Raw genomic sequence first — 20,407 nt, 5'->3', positions numbered from 1 at the left:
CATCATCTTATGGAATGGTGGTGCGGCTGTCAAGAGATGAGTTGCCTAATCCTGATCCTAAGTCCTATATTTCAGTGCCAGACAGAAAGAGCAAGAGAGATTCCCTGTTGGCCAAGTGATGGAAATGATGTGGAGCATTGGTCAGTATCTGTAAGTCAGGATAGCAACAAGCATGTAAAAATGTGAATGTTGCCTCAGTAATCCAGGCTCCCTGAGTGCATGATAAGATTGCACCACAGGTGTGAGGATACCTAAAGGGTTTGTCATCTCTTAAACATTTGTATAGTTGTTGAACTGGCATGCTAAATCGTAATAGAACTGCAAGCTCAACAACTTCACAATATAATGTGATATAATCAACAGTGCTTAAGATATTCATCAGGATGTTAAATTTATGTATGTCACATAAATTGCAGGAGGAATTTTGATGCCTGGACCAGTGCTGACTCATTAATGTGGGCTTTCTATATTTGCCAGATGTGAATCAGATTATATTCTGGCAACAATATTTGTAGGGAAAATACATATTCTGTGGCTACTGACTTTGTCTTAGGTGTTATATATTTGATGCATTACAATGAGTGAAAGATCAAATGTTAAATTATCTTCATTTCAATTTTGTTTTGAACACGGTTTCAGTTTTGTAGAAACAACTTCAGTTGTACCCAATGAAATGTATGATGGGATGAAATAAACTTTGAAAATGCTGGATTTTATGATGTTTATAGTTTTTTTGCAATTACAATCTGGATGATTGTTATAACTGTATTTGTGATCATGTTCAAATGTTCTGACAATTGTCTTATCAAATGCCGGGGGCGGGGTTCAAAGAATAATCTAGAACTAACTGTTTGTGATTAAATGCAATCTAACTCTAATATCAAAGTGTAATAAATCAAATATTTTACTAAAGACAGTCTCCACAGTTGAGGTTAATGGTTTTGAGAGTGGGCAGTGGCAGTAAAATGCATGCTTCACGTACGTATAACATTCAGATTTGATTGATTTCCTTCTAATTCCAAGTTTACTATCTGTTCTTATTTTATTTAAAAGTAGTTGATGCCAGCTGATGACATTGTCATTCCAATTGAAAATTAACAGTGTAGAAATTTATGACATTAGCTGTCATTCCCTGTTGATGCAGAGGGACATGTCACACAATGGATTTCCACATAACATCATTGAGTGGTTAACACTGTTGCTGCTCGCTATTACATTTCCCGGGATGTTCTGGGTCCTGGGATCGTGGAGGGTACTCCCTCTCGCTGGTTATTCTCGCTGTGGGCGTCAGGCGTACGTTTCTCACCTGAAGAGTTGGCCATTCCCAGAGCGTGACTGCACCTCAGCGCCACACGAAGGACTCAAGTTGGCCGAATTTCAGACCAGTGTGTGCCTCTGTGCATAAGCCGTTCAACTTTCCCAGCATCTCGACCAGTTGGTGCTTGCTTCAGTCAGAGGCGGAAACCTTTCCTCTAAGTTTCATGGGCCTTTCGTGAGTGTTATTGTTTACAGTGAGATACGTTAGTCTTCTCAACCCCATCACATGCATCAGCACAACTTGGATCAAACGCCTGTGAATTTAACTGATTAAATTTAACGTGGTGAAAGATAATCCCAATCATGTCAATCCAATGGTTTCCTTCATTACGTGACTATATGAGAGAGTTTAGCTTGACTTTTATTCCAGGTTGCGTCACATGAGCCATCATCTCTTCGGTTTATTGTCTTCTCTGTCTAATCCACTGAGTATCTCAGGAATGATGGCTTGAAGTGATGAAGACTCCGAACAGCCTATTCGAACTTGATATAACCCCTAGCCAGATAAAAATAACAACAGATGTACGTCACTGAACAATGGGACGAAGATGACAGAGAAAAGGAAACGCTGGATTCCGTTCAGACACATCTACAACACTTTTAAAAAAGACTTCATACAGGTGTGACTTTATTGGATAATGATGGTGTGGTTAAATGGGATGTTTGGGCAGGATACAGATTGATTTCTGAATATATACATTTATATTCTGTGAATTCCCCGTTATGTCTATTTGCCCGTTAAAGGATTCTTGTGAAAATTACGTGTCATATAATAGTGGCCCTAGTACACGCATTGCATAAAATTTAAAACAGATCATTTGTCCAGCTGATTCGTACCAGCGTTTATGCATTGAAAAAAAAATCGTGTTTTACTCTATTCAACCCTACTTGCATTATTTTATCTTTTCTCTAATACATTTAACTGGCTCTTCATACAGCCATCTATATTATTTCACTCAGTGACTCAATATGTTAGCAATTTTCACAGTTAACTTGTCTGACTGAAGACATTCACTGTTGCGTTATGGCTTATGGTCCCTAGTCTTAACCATCTGACGTTTAGTCAGTCAAACCCCTTCATAGCTTTAATGAAGTTTATTAGGTCAGCCCTCAGCCTTCTCTCACAAAGAAGGGACTTTCACACTGTCAGTTTATCTTGACAGTCATAACTGTTCAGTCCTGCCATTATCCTTGCACATCATGTTTGCACCTTGCCCAGTTTGTCTCCAACCTTTGTAAGCCAGAAGTGTGCATTCCAATCTAAGTTCAACTGAACCAAAGTTATATTTTATGTTAAGGTCATTTATCTGTTTTTCAATTTGCAGTCCTCTGAACGTGTGTCCCTTTTTTTGAGCTTTTTATTGTCCCATTGGCATTCTATCAGCATTAATTTACTGATTTGTGAATATGACCCCCCCCCCCCCATTATCTCTGATTTGAATCTACTATTCCAAATAATGTACAATCCATTATTCTTCCTATCAAGATGCATCACTTTGTACCTAGTAATGTTAAATCTCATTTATAATTTACAAATTTCTCTATTCTGTATGTATACACATATTCTATATGGGTTGTTAATATCTTATTTTGGTACATATTTCCGGGCTATTGACTATACCTCTAATTTGGCGTTATCTTCAAACTTTGCATTAAATGTTAGTTTCCGAGCAAGGCTACTTTCTGTAAGATGTGAACAGCAGGGATCCCAGCACTGTTTCGCTGTAGCCTTCGCATCTCACCTTCGGCACATCTGAGTCACTACATTTAACTTCATCCCGCTCGCTCTTCTGGCTTTCTCAGCCAGGTTGCTCTCCAATGTGCTACTTGTCCTCTGATTCCACTGATTGACTGATCCACCATGTAGTACCCCCGATCAATAATCATTTAAAAAATCTCTTTACGTTGCATCTACTATATGAAAGTCTACTCTCCCTGTTATCCGTTTTCAAAAAATCCAAGGCGATTGGTCGAGCATGACCTTCACTTGTGAAATCCATGTTGACACGGTATAATAGTTTCGGCTTCTAGGTTAAACTGACCAATCTCGAGTTCTGATACTTGGTTGTACACCCTTTATTAAATATAAGCTGTTCTCCACTTCTCTGGCACTTTACTGATTCCTTTTCTTAAAACAAGTATATAAATTTGAAGAAATGCCTCTATTAGTTTCTTTTGTATGTATCAGTCAGTTTCGCTAGTACATTGATCTGACTGTCCATATTCGAATACATGCATGAGTGCTTCCATGTGTGATCTAGTGGACTTCTGAGTACAAGTGTGCAAAAGTTGTTGGTTTCCTAAGTAAATGGGATTTCTGAGTAGGGTTACTGCAGTTTAAATTCGAAGAGGCAGAGATAAGCTGACATTTTATGAGAACTGTGACTAATTAACATGACCGTAAACTCAAAGGGCGATGAGCAATGTTTTAAGAAATACCCATTAAGCTGGGACATATATAACCTTTTAAAAATGTATGTTTAAGACAGCCAGGAAATGCTGTCACAACCACCAGCAGAAGAATTTCTAATGTGAGTGCAAGCCTGTTCCAGAACATATTAGTGAAGTTCTTATTAATTCCTGACTTGATTGGTACTTATATCTCGCTCGCCATTATAAGCGATTCCATTGCCAGCACACCGTTTTTTGCTGCTTTCTGTCCATATCAACAGCGTGTAACACAATACTGCTGCCTGTGGTAAGTGGAATGCATTTACCTTCCTTTCTGTTGTAACAGTAACAAGACACTTAGAAAATCAACCGATTAAAGAAATTGTTACACTTAAGCTTAAAATGTTTCTATTTTGATTGATGTTTTTGATAAGTGTTTGAATTAATTAATGTCTGAGGATAAACATGCTGTGAAAGATGGAAGACCACAAGGGAAGTAATCTCTTTGGGTAACCACGTCGGTTTGAAGCTTTTGTCCCTTATCCAAATGATTTTATTTTGGCAGAGTTGCACAAAAGAAAAAGTTCATGTGCAAATGCAGATGTAATATATTTGCAATACGAACACGCACGTACACTGACAGACATATGCGTGAACGTATTGATCATTGTAGGTAACTCCACAATGTAGTTGAAAGTGTTAGCTTGAGAAATTAACCACGGCAATATTATTCAACAATCCCACCCTCGGGTTAGTCTAAAACTAGTAGTAACATTGGCAGTTTGTGATGCGCGTGGAGTGAAACAATAACAACACAAACCCCAGACTGGAAAAAAAGATTTTGCCGCTTAAAATAGGCCATCGGTGTTATTTTGACAAAACAATGCCAGGTGCGTTTATTTGCAGTGTTTATATGTTTTCCTGTTTTTCTCGGTACTTTTTTGTGATGTCACTTCGGGAATGAGCACCGTAAAGGTGGGCGCCCAAATGTTAAGTCTTATTCTTAGTAACAATGGAAAATAAAACGGAGGTGTCTTATTGATTATTTTTTAGTATCTGACTTGACCTTCTTTTCAGGAACAAACTGATAAAGTACAAAATTCCTCTATTCGCGCTGTCATTGCGATGTAATTTTAAATCATGGTAAAATTGCTTTAAAACTGACAGCAGGTCGTGTCCCACTGGGCTTGATGTGTTTTGAAAATTGCCCTTTTTCTCAAAGCCTGTACAAGCCTGTACAATGGGAACAAAGAGAGTGGATAAAGATATCAAAAAGAGCTGTCTTGTACAGTGATTTATTTCTAATAGAAAAGCGTAGCGTTTAGAATGACCATTGGAGCTTCCGAATTAGCCCACGTTATTTTGCAGTTTCTAGTTCACTATCTTCTCATCATCTTATCTCTGAATTCTTTGTTTCCAATTAGTTCCACATAGTGGAACAGTAAAAAAAAGTGAGTGCATTTTCAGAAACTCCCACTCGAACCACTCTTGATAACGAGCACTTTTATTATGTAACCTGGTCATTTCAAGAGTTTAGAGAATGCGAATTAGTGGAATTTGCTGTGTGAATGTTTGCTGGTGATGGCAGAGGGAGTCGGGTCGAATAAAAGACAACCCATTAAGTCCAGCTGCCGTAATGGTGCAAATCCTGCATCAACTGCAACTTTAAATGCTCATAGAATTAAGGACCATCCAACATTTATCAGAGTTCCAATAGAAGCGAACTGACAGAGATCTTGCAGTGCAGTGGTAGTATCCCCAACTCTCGACTAGGAGGTGTGCGATAACAACTCCTGAATAGGTTAATTAGAATTTTTTTTAAAGAATAACAACGAGAGCTATTGTGGCACAATGGTCATGTGGAACACCTTTGGAACAGAAGACCTGGGTATCTGCCCCAGAGGTGTGCCATAGCATCTTAGAACAGGTTGAATAAAAATATCTAGAATAATGATGATTATAAATTGGCTCATATTTTTAAACTGCCAGCAAACTCTTTACCTCGCTTGGTTTGGTTAGTGAGTTATGTAAATGCAGTTTTATTTATTGCAGTTATTTTCATATATTGCACATCAAATGTTTATTTAAGCATTCGATTCCCTTACAGTATCTATATCGGGCCCTTTTTCATGCATTTAAAGAATGGATGTTATGTACAAATCCACCTCTCCTTCTCCCATTCATTAAAATCCGAAGTGCAGTGGCTAATCTGAAACAAGTTAGTCAATTCTGCAAGTAATGCCAACTATAGCTCTTTCCTAAAACCAGACCTAACTCTGAAAAATTACGCGAATTTGGGGGATGGGGAATACTCCAAACCAGTTGCACTGTCATTCAGGTCACCCTCTGATGAACCTGAAGTTGATCATATGACTGAGACATCCAGATAATTATTGCGGAAGAGAGGACGCACTATGGGACATTAGGAGACAACGCGGAAATTCTGGATTTGTTGTGTTTTTCTCTGTCTCCTCCCCTCCCGCCTCATGCGTTTCCACAAGGAAATGACTTCTCCCTCTTAGAAGGGAGTGATAAAATGTGACGAATGAAAAACAACCAAAGCACTTCTTAGAATTGAAACTGGCAACTGGTTAGAGTTCAGATAAACTGATGTGACCAAATAAAAAGCACCAGAAAGATAACAAACAGTCCAGTGTTTAGAATTTCTAACCTCAGACAAATTCTTCCGTGTAGACAACTGGGAAACAAATATGTCAAGTTATTTTCTACAATTAGCCCCATGTCTTGACAGAAGCGAATGCTTCCAAAGAGAGAGGGATGGCTTGCGATGGAAATACAGTCTGGTCTATTACCGTCGCTGGAGGAGTGAGGTTTTGGGGAGTGAGGTTGGATGGGGAGGAGAGAGGGTTGCCGTTGATGGAACGCGGGTAGCATACATTTTGCAAAAGGTGGATGACCGGTTCAGGCATGGACCCTTGGAGAAATGCCCAGGAGGTGGCAGTGCTGAATTGGTTCTTAATACAAGTCTAATCTAGATAAGTGCTTGCACCACGCTTGCATATACTTGCAGGTGCATTTCCAAAGTGCAAGTTCAATATAGCCATATATTCCATATAGCCCTGAAACTATCTAAACGGGCACCACTTGGTCATAAACACCTTCAAGCACTTGTTAAACAGCAGCTTCTCCACCCCCCAACATTTATCACAATTATTTCCTGAGACATTCCCCTTCTGTCTAGAGGTTATTATCCCAAATTCCACCCAATGACAATAATCCCTGTGTCTAGCAGCATCTCTAGTGAGAAAATGTTTTGGATCCAGTGGCCCTTCTTCAGGCCAGCCTGAAGAAACTTCCTTGGACCCGAAGCGTTGACTCTGCTTTCTCTCCACAGATACTGCCAGACCTACTGAGTTTCTCCTGCAACGACTGTTTCAAACTTTTTTTGTTTCAGATTTCCAGCATCCGCAGTTCTTTGCTTTATTTTTTATCCCTGCATGTTACCCTGATAGCCTATCTGGGTGATGCTGTGGAGCCTTACTTCTACAGCGAGAGAAGAGTGGAGATCTTTGTCTGACCCTCTTCAATTGTGCCCCTGGGGGACGCTGGGGTAACTGATAAAGGTGGTCTCAGCCTGACTCATGAACCAAGACCCCTGTGGCTCAGTGGTTCAATGTTGCAAACTCTATTCGAAAGTCATTGGTGACTTTCACTAACCCAATCAGGCCATTTGTACAACACTTTATAACTACACTTGGAGAGGTTAAGTAGTGACAGGGCAACTAACCGATAATCTGAGGGAATATTTGGAAATTTTCAATTGACCAAATCACTGCACTCTCAGATTGACTTTGATATACCTGTAATTTATAATCTTTTTTTCCAAGGCAATTACACACTGGGGTATATGAATGGCATCCAATTCTGACTGAAAATTTGTGTGACTATATTCCAGAGAAATGTTATGTGCAGTTTTTCCATTGCTCAGGTAAAAAACAACAGACAGACACACACAAAAAAAAGCCGATCTGTCAAATTCTTCTGACAAACAAATACGTTAACGTTTCGTACTCTGAAATGGAGCAATGTTGTGCGCCGCTGGGGATTTTTCTTTCCTCTGTCTGTGACACTTCTGTAAAAACAGCCTGTGATTGATTAGCAGCAAGTCCCGCCTCCCAGCACTCTATTGTATATAAGAGAAAGTTCCTTTTCAGTGCTTGTGCCGAGTAGATCTGCTTCATCGTAACCAGTCAATCAAACTTTAAACAGTGCAAGCCCCCAGGTAAGAGAGATCTACGCCAGGACACCTTCGGCTAACTGGTGTCTTCGCTGGGAGTCCTGTTTTGCAAGATACAGTTGCGTTTTGTTTTAGGATCAGAGACTGATGGGGTGACTGTCAGCTACCCCGCAACAATTTAAGGCTTCTTTTTGATCCTCTTAAAATGGCCTGGCTGCGGGCGAGAGAGCGAAGCCTGATTTTGTGGGTGCACTTTCTTTGGATTTGAATTATTCTATATTCAGGTGGAAGTGCTGGCGAGTAAAGGGTGTCCCATGTGATTTTAAAAAAATGCTCTGCAAATATTGTACAACTTTTCCTGCAGCGAATGTCCTTGTATGAATAGGATATTATTAAGACTTGACCATATAGGTTGCATGTGTCCTCTTTGTCATGAGTCTCTCTCTCTTTCTATGACACACGTTATCTAGACATGAATATGGATTCAGACTGCAACATGGCTCCAGTAACTTCCGGAAACGGCAAACTTCGCCAGTGGTTGATTGATCAGATTGACAGTGGGAAATATCCCGGGCTGGTCTGGGAGAATGAAGACAAGACGATTTTCCGCATTCCTTGGAAACACGCCGGGAAACAGGATTACAACCGAGAGGAGGATGCGGCACTTTTCAAGGTAACCCCACTTTCTGCCACCCCATCTCTTCGCTTTCTCTACTTCTGATTTTTCTCTCTCTCTCATGGGGGGAAGGTGTTAATTTCCTCTTTTTAAAAAAAATACACACAATGCCTTTTTTCCGCTTTTTTCTTCAATGTAATTTTGTGCGTGATTACTGATCTGCTGCTTAAATCAGCGGGTTCTAATGTAATTAACCCTGTCCATTGTATACCAATTCCCCTCACCCCAGGTTTCTGTACTCTCTGTTTACTGCCGCCCTCCCTGCTTCTATAAGGGCTCTTCATGCTGTCTTGTGACCCCATGTGATCTTGCTCATGTCATCAAAGCAGTGTCGTGGGAGAGCCACCTCCAGCCACTTAGTTGTATTTCGGATAAATGAGGTATTTGGACAAATGAGGCATTACCATGTAACCCGTCAGGGCAAGCCCACAGTGTTAGGCGATGGTGGCGGAGATAGGCACATGTGGGAGAAGGTGGCCCCATTCTCAGCCGCGGTTCGACCAAGTATAAAGCTGTAAAGCCGGGTTGCTTTCTATTACACGGTGACTTGCACAGCATTGTATATACTTTCAGGAAAGCTACAACGAGACTTCAAGTAGGCGTGCATGAATAATTGTGGTCTAAATTCACATTTCTGTGGTAGATTTGGACAACAACACCGGCAAAACTTAGTCTTTTGTTTCAGGGAAACTGCACCATTGCCAAGAATGCGTTTGAGTATTTCTGAAGACACTGGCCTATGAATTTTTACAAAAGTTGTCATTGTAGTGACTCACTACACATACCAAATACGAGATATTATAATGACTTATTCCCACAGGTCATTATAGTTTCTTGCAAACAGGGTGACAGGAGAAAGCTCGTTTCTAATTAAAACATACCTGGGGCTTTCCCTAGCTTCCAGTGAATAATTATCATTTCAACATGTAAGGCTATTTGATTAGTATGATTTGTGCAAAATGCATTATTTATTTCTAAATTATGTACCCAATCATTATGAATGAAGACATGTTTGCAGTAAATGAGTCTCAAGACCTGCTTTTGCTTGTTTTGTACCAAACAATTTGAATAAAGTTAATGTACTGTCAATGTCAGGTTATAGAAAGTTAGGATATGTAATTTCCCGGTGACAATGCCCCAACATGATATACTACACATTTCTGTGTTTATAGTTTGTCTCACCAGTTTTGCATTCATGATGCAACTCTATAGCTCTGTAGATCGTGCCCTGGCTCTGGGATGTAAATTCTGGGTTAACTTCTATTCAAGGACTTGATAACCAAGGAAGGATTGTTTGTGATGTAATTCAAGAGATTTATAATTAGTCTGCTAATTACCCTACTATCCACCAAAGGAAAAAAATGTGTATGCACAAAGGTAACAAATATACATGTTAACACCCTCTTTATATTAATTATACCATGTCAGTTAACTGTCACTCATCATTAGTGCATTCCCCAAGGAAATGCTGCTACCAAATAGAATCCAATTATGAACCAATCAGCACTTTCATCTCATATAGAATAATTGTAGATGTACCTTTAAATTATATTCTTGCAAATTATCCTATTGAGTGCAAGATGAAATGTTTACTTCTTTTCAGCAAAACTCAATTTCTCTACTAACAAACAACTAATCATAGTTAATTTAAAGATGGGTAACTAATCATTTAACTTGACATACACAGCACATTCCTTAAAAATTGAGCATATATATAAAATGCTTTTGAACGAATTATGGAAGGTAACAGTCAGCGGAGAAAATACTTTCTGGTTAAAATGAACATTGTATGGTTACAAAAGTATGTAATTTATTCATACTCATTAGTTTTCAGTATGCTGAAGTATTTAACATTTTGCATTTTGAGAGTAAAGTTTCTACATCCAGCACATCCATTATCTGTCTTGTGTAGATCTCAGTTAATAATTTATCATAGTGTCTTTATACATTGTTTATGAAATTGAGTCAATGATAGTGATTTGCTAAACTCATTCTGATCAAATCATTTCTCCCAAGGCTTGGGCACTTTTCAAAGGCAAATTTCGTGAGGGAATTGACAAGCCAGACCCCCCAACTTGGAAGACCAGACTGAGATGTGCCTTAAACAAGAGCAATGATTTTGAGGAATTGGTTGACCGCAGTCAACTCGACATCTCAGATCCATACAAAGTGTACAAAATTATTCCAGAAGGAGCAAAAAAAGGTATTTGTCCCCACTAACCTGCTCTTTCAATTAAAATTTTTAAAATTTGAGAATGTAGATTGGATAAGATAAACTTATTGAACAAATATAAATCAAAACATCTTCCTACCAGTCCCTGGATAAATTAAGATTATGGGAAATTGCAGCAATTTCCTTTCTAAGTTGTTTCAAATTCCTACCATGTTATTCATTTTAAGATTTTTTTTGATTCAAGCAGGATCAAAGCAAATGAGCATGGAAGGTCCACAGATATCAATTAACCACCATTCATATCCTACATATCCATCAATGCCACCCCAGGTAAGTGAGAGCCCTGAATTTAAAGCATTCAAGATAGCAATTAACACTCTACTTCTTTGAGCTAAAAAAGTGTGAAGCAATTAATGATTTTCTTATGGTTGTTAGATACCCAACTATATTGTACAACATGAACGTGGCTGGAGAGATTATGAACAGCCGCATCCAGAACTCTCCTATCAGTGCCCAACTGTGCCATTTCCTCCACGAAACCACCATTGGCAAGGCCCTGGTTGTGATAATGGTAAGAATAGTTTGTAATAGCTTGTGTAATGGAAGCCAACTGATAGATTAAAATAATTGTGCAATCAGTGTGCAAAAACATGTGCCTCCTCACTTGTAAGACCAATTCTCTCCTCATCCTGCTGTAACTTGTTGTAAGATGCAGCTTTTTAATAACTGTACCAAGATTATCCGTACAATGAATTCATCCAGCCACTCTCAGTTTTACTTTCATATATGCAAGGTGGATCAAAAGACAAGGGAGCCAAGTCACAGCATTACTGGGATCTTTTAACTGGCTTTAACAAGTTAGTCTTTGGTCCAGTCATTACCAAATTAAGTTATTTGTCAGCAGTGGCTTAGTTGGTAGCACTCTTGGCTCTAACTTGGAAAGTTGGACTTTCAGATTGTAGCTCAGAACCTGAGAATAGAAAACCAGCACTTTAGTGCTGCAGCATCAAATATGTTGGCTTTTGATTGATTATATTAAACTGTGTTGCCATCAGTCCTCTTGAATAGGCAAATAAAAGAAATCTCAGAGCATTGTTTTGAAGAGGAGGCAGGGTGCTATTGCCAGTATCCTGGCCAAAACTAATCTTTCAACTGGTACCAAAATAAGTAGATAATCTGGTTATTACCATGTGGCTGTTTATGGGAGCTAGGTGTGGTAAGCATGTTGCTATGTTGTCTAGTTTGCAACAGTGCCTGTACTTGAAAGACTCTAAAATGCTTTGGGACTGTGTGGTCATACAGAATCTAATTAAACCGTATATATTTTCCCTAATATAGTAAAATTTGGGCTTAATCCTAATGTAGAACATGTTGCTGCTGACTGTTTGGAATGTTAACAGAAGAGATTAGTCAGCTATTCAAAGTTAATTATGCAAGTCTATTGCAATTAATTCATAGAGCTGTGCAGCATGCAAACAGACCCTTCAGTTCAACTCATCCATGCCGACTAGATAGGGCTAGATTAATCTAGCCCTGTTTGCCAGCACTTGGCCCATATGCCTCTAAACCTTCCTATTTATGCACCCATCCAGATGCCTTTTAAATATTGTAATTGTAATTGTGCCAGCCTCTTTCACTTCCTCTGGCAGCTCTCTCCATACATGCACCACCCCCAGTGTGAAAAAGTTGCCCCTTAGGTCCCTTTTAAATCTTTCTCCTCTGCAATCTCCACAAATAGCAAATATGGTCAACAAAATTGTGAAGCACATTAGTTACTATAATTGCTGCACTTACTTTTAAATTTACAATATTTAAATGGATTGTGCAATGTTACTTTAATTGTTAGAAACAGCATTTAAATCAGTGTTTTTTTTCTCATGGTTTGCAGGTTATCAAGTGACTGGATCATTTTATGCTTGTGCACCAACTGAATCGCAAGCACCTGGTATTTCAATAGAACCTACTATGAGATCTGCTGAAGCACTGGCCCTTTCAGGTAAGTCAACACATGTGGCATTTACATAATAGCAGTACTTAATCCATGTTTTGTTACCTCTAGACTTGACTATTCAATGTTATAATTATTGCCTCCCATCTTCACCCGACATAAACTTGAGTTCCTCCAAAACTTCTGATGTTCATATTCACACCCCAATCCAATTTTGACCTTCACCTCTATACAACCTGAACTAATTTGACTTCAGTTTTACCAATGTCTCTGCTGCAGAACTCATGCCTTTGTTTTCAAATCCTTCCATCACCACCTCACCTCTCAGAATCTCTGACACCTGCTCTGAGATCGCTGTCCTTCACCAACTCTGGTCTCTTCCACAATCCTCATTTCAATTGCTCCACCATTGCCTCACATGCCTTCAGCGACCTAAGGAATTCCCTCTCTCAACCAGTCCAGAACTCTAACTCTTCTGTTCCATGATGCTCCTTTCAAGCTATTGATTTGTCCAACATTTTGATCATCTGCCTTACTATTCCCTTATGTGGCTCAGTTTCAAATTTTGTTTAATTAGGCTCCCCATGATATACCTTAGGATGTTCCACTACATGAAGAGGGCTTCTTCATTTTAAATTGTTGCTTAAAAGCTTAATCAAACCTTTGATAGCTAATCAAACTTAAAACCTTTATTATGATCTTGCCTATTATGAATACAATCGAGAAAGCTACAATAAACAGTCAGCTTTGCTTTGAATAGTTAAATTGGCTTACATATTTTAACTTACCCAGGTTTTGCAAACTGCAAAACAAACCACAAATAAAAACTCCGTTTAATGAATTGAATCCTGCAGGCTTATACTAAAACCTTGCTAAGTGCCTCATATTGCAACAATGTAGAATGGCTTGAGGAGCCAGAGAACAGTATTTCTGGAATAGCAAGTAATAAGATAATTCTAATAAATATGTCAATTTAAATGATCTCCAGTTTTGAGTTGTTGTGTTATAAAACGTAAAAGGTATTTTTGGGAGCAGTAGTCTGGTGGGTTTTTCTTCTTTCTTTCTAACACAAGGCCTATTGTTATGAATTAAGTTTGATAGTTCAAGCGATTAAAAAATATCTCAACATTTAACAACTATAATTTTATGAAAGTGGAATTTAGCTGTTGATGTATAAGAAATGAGAGAGAGTGTTTTCATCAACAGGCATATTTAAACTGCTTACAATGTGTACAATTAAGCTTCCGCTACAATAACTAAGTTGCTTGTAAAGAAATACAGTAACTGAGTGCCTTGAAAATGCAATTGTCATATTTTTCTGGCCAACTTCCTAGTTTTCTTTACTTGCTACATTGGCACTGTGATCCCCTCTCGTTGTTCCACCCATGATTATTTGCATTTCATTTTGCCCATTAGCAATTTTTAAATGTGGATCAGCGCAGTCAAAAATCTGACAATAAAGCCACTGTCCTTGTGTCCACTGTTAAATCTAGCCATGCGTCCAACCATACAGTTGATGGCAGACTCTTCAGTTGGGTGCAGAAAAAGGGATGAAAGCTTTCTAAATTGGACAAGTGTGACCTCTGATCCTGCCTGGTATTTCTAAGACTTCCTTCCGGCCATCTCCAATCCCTTGAATATCCCATCCTTCCCCCAACCATGGCCACAAGATTGGCCTGAAGAATCAAAAATAACATAGAAGATGAAGAAGAAGGGAAGGATGATTTCATTCATGAACAAAAGACAAGAAGATAAAAAATTGAAAACGAAAATTGAATCAAAATACAAGCAGCCAGAAAATGAAAAGATTGACTTGATAAGAGAACCATGTGTTGAGAATAAACAAAACATTTTAAAAAAAAAAGTAAAGGAGGGAAAATTATTCACAGTGAAGAAAGAAAAGCTAAAAGAAAAAAAAGAAGAGGTGACAGGTGGAAGACAAAAATGATGTCAGAAATTGCCAAATATAACTTTGGATTTTTGAAAATGGACTTGGGAGTCTTGCTTTTGACTCTCAATCATAAAGCTATTCTTACTCCTGCTTATGTCCAAAATTGGCTATGCCGCTTTTAGAAGTCACCAGGATCTTCTGAATTTCAGAATGTGGGTTCCGCCTTTCGAGCTCTGAAAAGCTATTTGCCATTGCTTGATGCTAATGAAGCTGCATGTTTGAATATGAACTGATTGATTCAGTCAATCTGTGTGGACAAAAGACTTGGACCTTACAAAGGAACATGTCCAAACACCTTGCAATTATTTTTTATTTGCTGAGAATTATGTCAATGACTTTCGGCTTGCTGATTATACTGAACACATCAATTTGATTTGCTTTTGCAGACTGTCGACTACACATTTTTTTGTATTATCGAGAAACCCTGGTGAGAGAAGTGACAACAACAAGCCCTGAAGGTTGTAGAATAGCCCATGGCCAAGATGATAAGCTATTTGCAGCTAGCAACATAGATCAGGTGCTGTTCCCTTATCCAGACAGCAATTCACAACGCAAGGGTATTGAAAAACTACTCAGTCACTTGGAGAAGGGAGTCCTGCTGTGGATGACACCTGATGGTCTCTATGCCAAACGATTGTGCCAGAGCAGAATCTACTGGGAAGGACCTTTAGCACCATACAGCGACAGGCCTAACAAGCTGGAGAGAGACCAAGTCACAAAACTTTTTGACACACAACAGTTTTTAGCAGGTAACAGAGAGGATATATATTTTGTAAGTTATTACATAAAATTACTTCCCTAGAAAAACTGCAAAACACAAAGTCAATGTATAACCTTTGCAAGTTTGTTTAGGTGTTAATGTCATTTCAATGTTTCAACACTTTTATAAGTGTAGAGAAAGGAGATGTTTTGTTAATGGGAGTCAAATTGTAAATGGTTACTTAATATTCACCATTTTAACATTAAAGTTGAAAATAGTGGTAACATTTAATTTAAAATATTGAAATATTTTTTAAAAATGAAGATTACTTTGGGATGAATAGATAACTTCTGATTATCCTTTATTGTACTAAATTGAAGACAAGTAGTTAGATTTTGATGACTGTTGAACAGACAGTTCCATGTATATATATTTAAGACTAATGAACTGTAAGAATAAGCATTATTTTCTTTCATCAGAACTACAAAGCTATGCACACCATGGTCGATCACTTATGCCCAGGTTCCAAGTTGTGCTCTGTTTTGGTGAGGAATTTCCAGATCCACAGAGATCAAGAAAACTTATCACAGCACATGTAAGTTCCCAATAACTATGAAAATATGAAAGCAACAATCTGTGATTGAGGTAAAAACTTGCACAAGCATTTAATGCTAAGAATTAATGAGGTGATATGCAGATTACCAGTAATTAGTCATTTTACGTGTATGATCTATTCTCAATATGAGGAAATGCCAAATAATTCAGTCCCTCTCTCATTCCTGAAAAGTTACAATCATCCCAATCGGTATTTTTTGTATCTCTTTTTCTTTCACGTTTGTTGAACCGGTGGATAGTTCCTCTTTATGCAGTCATTTCATTGACTCCAAAAAGAAGTTGCAAATAATCACAATAAAGAAAATGTAATCAGTGACAGATTATTCATGGATTTGGAGCTTTGTTAATAACCAAAAGAACTGCAGATCTAACATTTGTCAAAGCTTTAAGTGAAAATGGCAGAAGTCTCTGCTGATGGTGGGGACCCTTAACTAATGGCAATGCAAATCAGAAAATTGTCGACAGACTAATCATTAATGCTTGGAAGATCATGTGTAATGTACAGCCAGATTTCCAATTTGTGCCACTTGCTGATGAAGCTTTCTTGCTGGCAGTGCAGACCTGTCAAATTACCACGTAGGAGGTATTTGAAATTTGAACGTTGATCAATCTACATGCCTTCAATTTGGTGCCATGTTCTATATTATTTCAATAGATGACCTAACTCATTTATATTACTCATAGAGATTATTTCAAGCATAGTTATAAAATTAGCATGATTTAACATCACTCTAAAACCAATATGAGGGCAGGTAATGATTACACAGTGGGAAGAATGGACATGCCATTTGTCATAGTACATATTCATTTGGATGAAATTAGTAGGAAAAGTGTATTTAGGCAATTAATGAGTGGAAGTAACACAATATGAACATGGGTGTTTTGATCTGCGTAAGGCATTTAGCCTCTGAATAATAACAGTTGCATAACTGTGCATAACATAATTAAAACAGAAATCATTTCATTATTAGCATAACATGCAAATTAAAATATTTTTTAAAGATTTACTTTGAGAAGTTGTTATTGGTTGCATGTATCTCTTGCGATAAGGGACTTGAGAAGCAAAAATCTCCTCTTCACTCTTAGTGGCAATTGAAGGTCAATCATCTCAGTTACAGGACATCTCTGCAGGAGTTCCTCAGGATTGTGTCCAAGGCCAAAATCATCTTCAGCTACTTCCTCAATGACCTTCCTTCCATCGTAAGGTCAGAAATGGGAATGGTCTTTGGTGACTGCATAATGTACAGCACCATTTGCAACTCCTGAGATACTGAGAATACCATTCCATGCCAAAATGCAGCAAGATCTGGACAATGGGCATGTTTCAGATGACAAGTGGCAGGTCATGTCTGTGCCACACAAGTGCAAGGCAATGACCATCTCCATAAAGAGAATATAACCATTGCCCCATGATATTCAATGGCATCAGAATCCTGCACTAACAACATCCTGGGGGTTACCATTGACCAGAAACTGAACTGGACTAGTCATATAAATGCTGTGGCAGGTCAGAGGCTAGGAATTTTGCAACTTGTAACTCACCCACTTACTCCCCAAAGTCTGCCTACCACATACAAGGCTGCTGTCAGGAGAATTCCAACAGTTTCCTGGATGAAACAATGTTCAACAAGTTTGACATCATCCAAGGCAAGCGTATTTGCAAATCAATTTAATTAGCACTACATCCACAAACATTCAGCCCTGCATCACTAACCCTCAGTAGTAACAGTGTGTACTATCTACAAGATGCACTGTAGCTATTCACCAAGGCTTCCTTGACAGCAACTTCCAAACCTATGACCACTTCTATCTAGAAGGACAAAGGTAGCAGATACATGGGAATACCTCCAAGTTCCCCTCCAAGAAAGTAACCATCCTGACATGAATGTATATTGCTGTTACTTCAATATCACTGGGTCAAAATCCTAGGACTTCCTTTCTAACAGCATGTAGGTGTATCTACACCAAATGGACTTCAGCTGTTCAAGAAGATAGCCCACCACCACCTTCTCAAGGGCAATTAGGGATAAGCAATAAATGCTGGATGAGGCAACAATGCCCACATGCCATGAGTGAATAAAAACAAATCATAAAATTGATACTAAAAAACCTTTTACACTGTTTGCTAATTACAAGTAGAGCTTATTTTCTCTCAGATAGATTTGCTAAAGTGATATTCAGATAATATATAGTAATTGATAATCAAAACAATGATAGAGTTGCATCAGAAATACATTTACCCCTGCAATTCTGACTGGATGGTGAGACACTTTGTAATTTTAAAAGTTTAAAGTGCTGCAATCTTTTACTGACCCTGAAAGTCTTTACTGTGATCTTCCACAAGTGACATATGCCTGTCTCGAACAGATATGTCTTGTACATTTGCTTTGGTGTCTGCTTTTTTGTCATTGTGTAGAATACACACTACCCGAGAAGGTTAGCTTTCTAACGTCATGTGTTGCTTGTTTCTCATTACACCTCTCTTTTATTTTGGCTGGCATGTACCCTTCTAACTGAAAACACCCACCCTTGACCCCCACCACACTATCTTAAACCCCTTGTCTCTTTTGGTTTTTAGCTAGCTATTGTAATGTATATGAGAGGCTTACGTGAAGTCTGTCCATTCAATTTTCCTGCCCTAATCACTTGTGGAGATGTTTGGTCATTGGGAGATTTGTAACAGATTGATTGAACTCAGAATGACACCCAGATTTGATATCATATACTGGTGGTTCACTATGCTGTCCTCTAATGCCAGCTTTTAGATTACTGTGTCATTTATACAAATTGGTCATGAAACACATGACTTTAAAAACCAAACCTCCTTTGGATTTACCGGTGAATGATCATGAACAATCTGTACCGTTAAGCATGTCTTCTGATATTTACTAAAATAACGCTTGGCGAGAATTATCTTTCACTGTGTGTAACACATGCTAACCCATGTCTGATTTACTGACGCTGCACCTTCCACTTGATGAGAACACCTTGACCCATTACTGTGACCCAATATTGACCTCTTTATTTCTTCACCAAGCAGCTGTATAGTGAAGAGGAACATTTGAGGTTTCCCTTTCATAATCGTGCAAAACATTCCTATGATTGCTGTTTTACCAGATTTTCAAGTAATGTAGATGTACTTTTTTTTTAGATCGAGCCAGTGTTTGCCAGGCAGCTTTTTTACTTCACTCAACAGAACAGTGGACACTTGCTTAGAGGGTTTGAAATACCTGATCATGTGAACAGCCCAGAGGATTATCACAGAACCATTCGACATTCAATCCAAGACTAAAATTATGAAGACAAATAATTGTTATTATGCTGATCAAACTACGAATCCAGCACTTCTTGTTCTGGAGTGCCATTGCATGGCATCAAACTGGACATCAGAAGTCATTGAATCTACGACTGAGGGCTGTGCCACAACACTGTCCTGACAATATTACGTTGTGAGAGATGAAACATTGTGACAAACCGACTCCTAATAGCTGATGATTTCATGTTGCTGTTCAGGAATGAAGATACATGAATTTGCCCACTTCTCCTTGGAACACATTTTGTTGTGTAATCCAATGATTTTTAAAATATATTTATTTTAACATTTGCCATTCTCAGGGAATTTTTTTTACATCGCAGATGTAAAAGTGAATTCTGGGATATAATATCCTATATGATTATGCATTTTACTTTTTTATAAATAGTCGTTTGTTAATTTTTTAAGCTGTTAAACAGTTAGTTTTGTTCTATTAAAATATGAAGTCCAACTTCTAAAAGACAATTTAATAGGTGTTATTATCATTGTTATGAATGTGTCTACTTTATTACCATGAAAATGAATATCATTTGAATATAACCATTTGGAAATGTTTCTTTAAATACCAACAAAAAGCAGCAATCCTCAAAATTCTATAAGTAATGACCCACAACAAAAGTCAGTGACACAATATAACAACTGGTTAGACAGTAATTAAAATTAGCATCAGACCAGTACTGAGGCTTCCTGTTTTCATGTTAGTCAAATGACTTTTTTTTAAGTCCCATGTTTACCAGCTGTTATTAAGCTAGTGGAGCAATTCCAGATATGAGGTACAGAATCAGTTTCTTCCTGGTGCAGGCTGCTCAGTCACGAAGGGAACCTATCATGATAAACTATTGCATTACTTTTTTGATGCTATATGTAATGCAAATGAGCATAATAGTGTCAAAAGTGCACTCGCCTTTGTTGATGTCCTTCAGCCACAGGCCACAATTACTTTCTTTGAGCTGTTAAGAGCAAGAAATTAGGTTAACTTAAATTATGCAACCATTTAACAAAAATGATTTGAGTTCTTTCTCTTGATTTCAATTTATGGCAAATTATGTTAATTATAATAGAAAGGTTCACCTCATACATTGAATGAGAATTAACAGTTTATCTTCAACTATTTTCTTTCTTTTA

General features: G+C 38.1%; 1 protein-coding gene across 2 annotated transcripts; it reads left to right on the top strand.

Moving 5' to 3' along the window:
- The first annotated feature begins 7,837 nt into the window (after positions 1 to 7,837).
- On the top strand, positions 7,838 to 19,752 carry LOC122564461 (interferon regulatory factor 4-like). 2 transcript variants are annotated; one of them, XM_087978540.1, is made up of 9 exons: positions 7,838 to 7,951; positions 8,377 to 8,579; positions 10,599 to 10,785; positions 11,003 to 11,085; positions 11,191 to 11,326; positions 12,644 to 12,751; positions 15,041 to 15,403; positions 15,834 to 15,949; positions 19,121 to 19,752. In XM_087978540.1, exons 2-9 carry the CDS (start codon positions 8,379 to 8,381, stop codon positions 19,259 to 19,261), a joined length of 1,335 nt encoding a protein of 444 aa, XP_087834666.1. In that variant the 5' UTR covers positions 7,838 to 7,951; positions 8,377 to 8,378; the 3' UTR covers positions 19,262 to 19,752. The 2 variants fall into 2 exon arrangements, with proteins under 2 accessions (XP_087834666.1, XP_043575316.1); XM_043719381.2 differs by having other exon boundaries at positions 11,000 to 11,085.
- The last annotated feature ends 655 nt before the right edge of the window (positions 19,753 to 20,407 follow it).

Source organism: Chiloscyllium plagiosum, unplaced genomic scaffold (genome assembly GCF_037043375.1).
Source record: "Chiloscyllium plagiosum isolate Xiang-an unplaced genomic scaffold, Cpla_swu_hap1 HiC_scaffold_34, whole genome shotgun sequence".
NCBI lineage: Eukaryota > Metazoa > Chordata > Chondrichthyes > Orectolobiformes > Hemiscylliidae > Chiloscyllium > Chiloscyllium plagiosum.
The sequence above is the reverse complement of the archived record's forward strand: the minus strand, read 5'-3'. Positions and strand labels throughout refer to the sequence as shown.